This window comes from Nannospalax galili, unplaced genomic scaffold (genome assembly GCF_000622305.1).
Source record: "Nannospalax galili isolate Female #2095 unplaced genomic scaffold, S.galili_v1.0 scaffold1453, whole genome shotgun sequence".
NCBI lineage: Eukaryota > Metazoa > Chordata > Mammalia > Rodentia > Spalacidae > Nannospalax > Nannospalax galili.
Window position 1 is genome coordinate 271,212 of NW_008332666.1, and position 1,490 is coordinate 272,701.

The following is a 1,490-nucleotide window of genomic DNA, read 5'->3' on the forward strand; positions in this document are numbered from 1 at the left end:
GGAAAAAGGGGGAGGGGGGCATGATGGTGCATACCTTTAGTCCCAGCATTTGGGAGGTGGAGGAAGGCAGATCTTTTTGAGCTTGAGGCCAGCCTGGTTTACATAGCAAGTTCCTGGACAGCTGAGGCTACAGGAAGACACTGTCGTCTACATTCAACCCAAAAACAAAACAAAACAAAACAAAAAACAACAAAAAAAACTGTACTAATTATGTAACTTCTAAAAATCCCTCAAATCTGATTGTATGAGGTTTCTTATCTCTAGCTTGAGTCTCTGGTCAGCAGCATTTTTATTGCCCACTTAACTTCCTTGTTTCTCAAGGTGTAGATCAGTGGATTAAGTGAGGGTGTCACTACAGTGTAGAAAAGGGTGAGGAACTTCGTGTGATTCTGTGTGTACTTGCTCTTGGGTTGAATGTAGACGGAAATTATAGTCCCAAAGAACAAAAGCACAACAATCAGGTGTGACCCACAGGTACTAAATGCTTTCCTCCGTCCTTCTGTGGATTTAATCCTTAGCACACTCCGAACAATGCAGGCATAAGAGATCAGAATAAGTCCCAGGGGAATCACCACATAGAGGACTATAGCTGCAGACAGTTCGTTTTCTAGGAAGGTTGTGTCCCCACAGGCGATTTTAATCATGGCTGGCTCCTCACACATAAAATCATCCATCCTGTGGTGGCCACACAGAGGCAACTGAAAAACCAGGGAGGTCTGAACTGTGGACTCCCCAAAACCACTGATCCAGGCCAAGGCTGACAGCTGCCGGAGGAGCTTAGGGTGCATGATGACCCCGTAGTTCAGGGGTCGGCAGATAGCGCTGAAGCGATCATAGGCCATCACTGTCAGCAGGATACACTCTGTGGAGCCAAGCCCCAAAGCAATGAATAGCTGGACCATACAACCAGCATAGCTGATCGTCTTCTCTGGGCCCTTGAAATTCCAGAGCATCTGGGGAACAATACTTGTCGTGAAACAGAGGTCCAAGAAGGAGAGGTTGGAGAGGAAGAAGTACATGGGTGTGTGGAGTTTTGGATTCAAGAATGACACGACTATGATCATTGTGTTCCCTATGAGAGTCACAATGTAGATGACAGAGATGACCAGAAGTAGAACCGCCTCCAGCTGGGGCTGGTCAGAGAAGCCCAGTAGGATGAAAACTGCTGGACTGCTAAAATTGTTTCCTGACATGGTTCCTCCTGAGTCATTTTTATGGTAATTCTGACTATACTCCTGTGAGAAGAAAATCATATATCACAACCAATAAAAAAAAAAAATGAAAACAAAAAACAAGGAAAGTGAGACTTTCTGTCCTGAGTTAATAGGGAAGCAAGAAGCAGCTGCAGACACATGCACAGTGACGAACTGATGAAAGAATAAAGGATAAATGCGTGTGACAACAGCAAATACTCAACATAGATGCTGTATTCACACACAACGCATCTGATCCATGAGCCAAGCTGCTGAAAATGCACAGGTCATCTACTC

At 45.0% G+C, this 1,490-nt stretch overlaps 1 protein-coding gene across 1 annotated transcript; it reads right to left on the reverse strand.

The window, feature by feature from the left end:
* Positions 1-260: 260 nt before the first annotated feature.
* LOC103729578 (olfactory receptor 2G3-like) lies at positions 261-1,193 on the reverse strand. The gene has a single exon (XM_008827660.1). The coding sequence runs from the start codon at positions 1,191-1,193 to the stop codon at positions 261-263; it is 933 nt and encodes a 310-aa protein (XP_008825882.1).
* Between the last annotated feature and the right edge of the window lie 297 nt (positions 1,194-1,490).

What these genes read in the sequence shown, in the direction of transcription:
- LOC103729578 (XM_008827660.1), bottom strand. Translation starts at nt 1,193, where the DNA reads ATGTCAGGAAACAATTTTAGCAGTCCAGCAGTTTTCATCCTACTGGGC.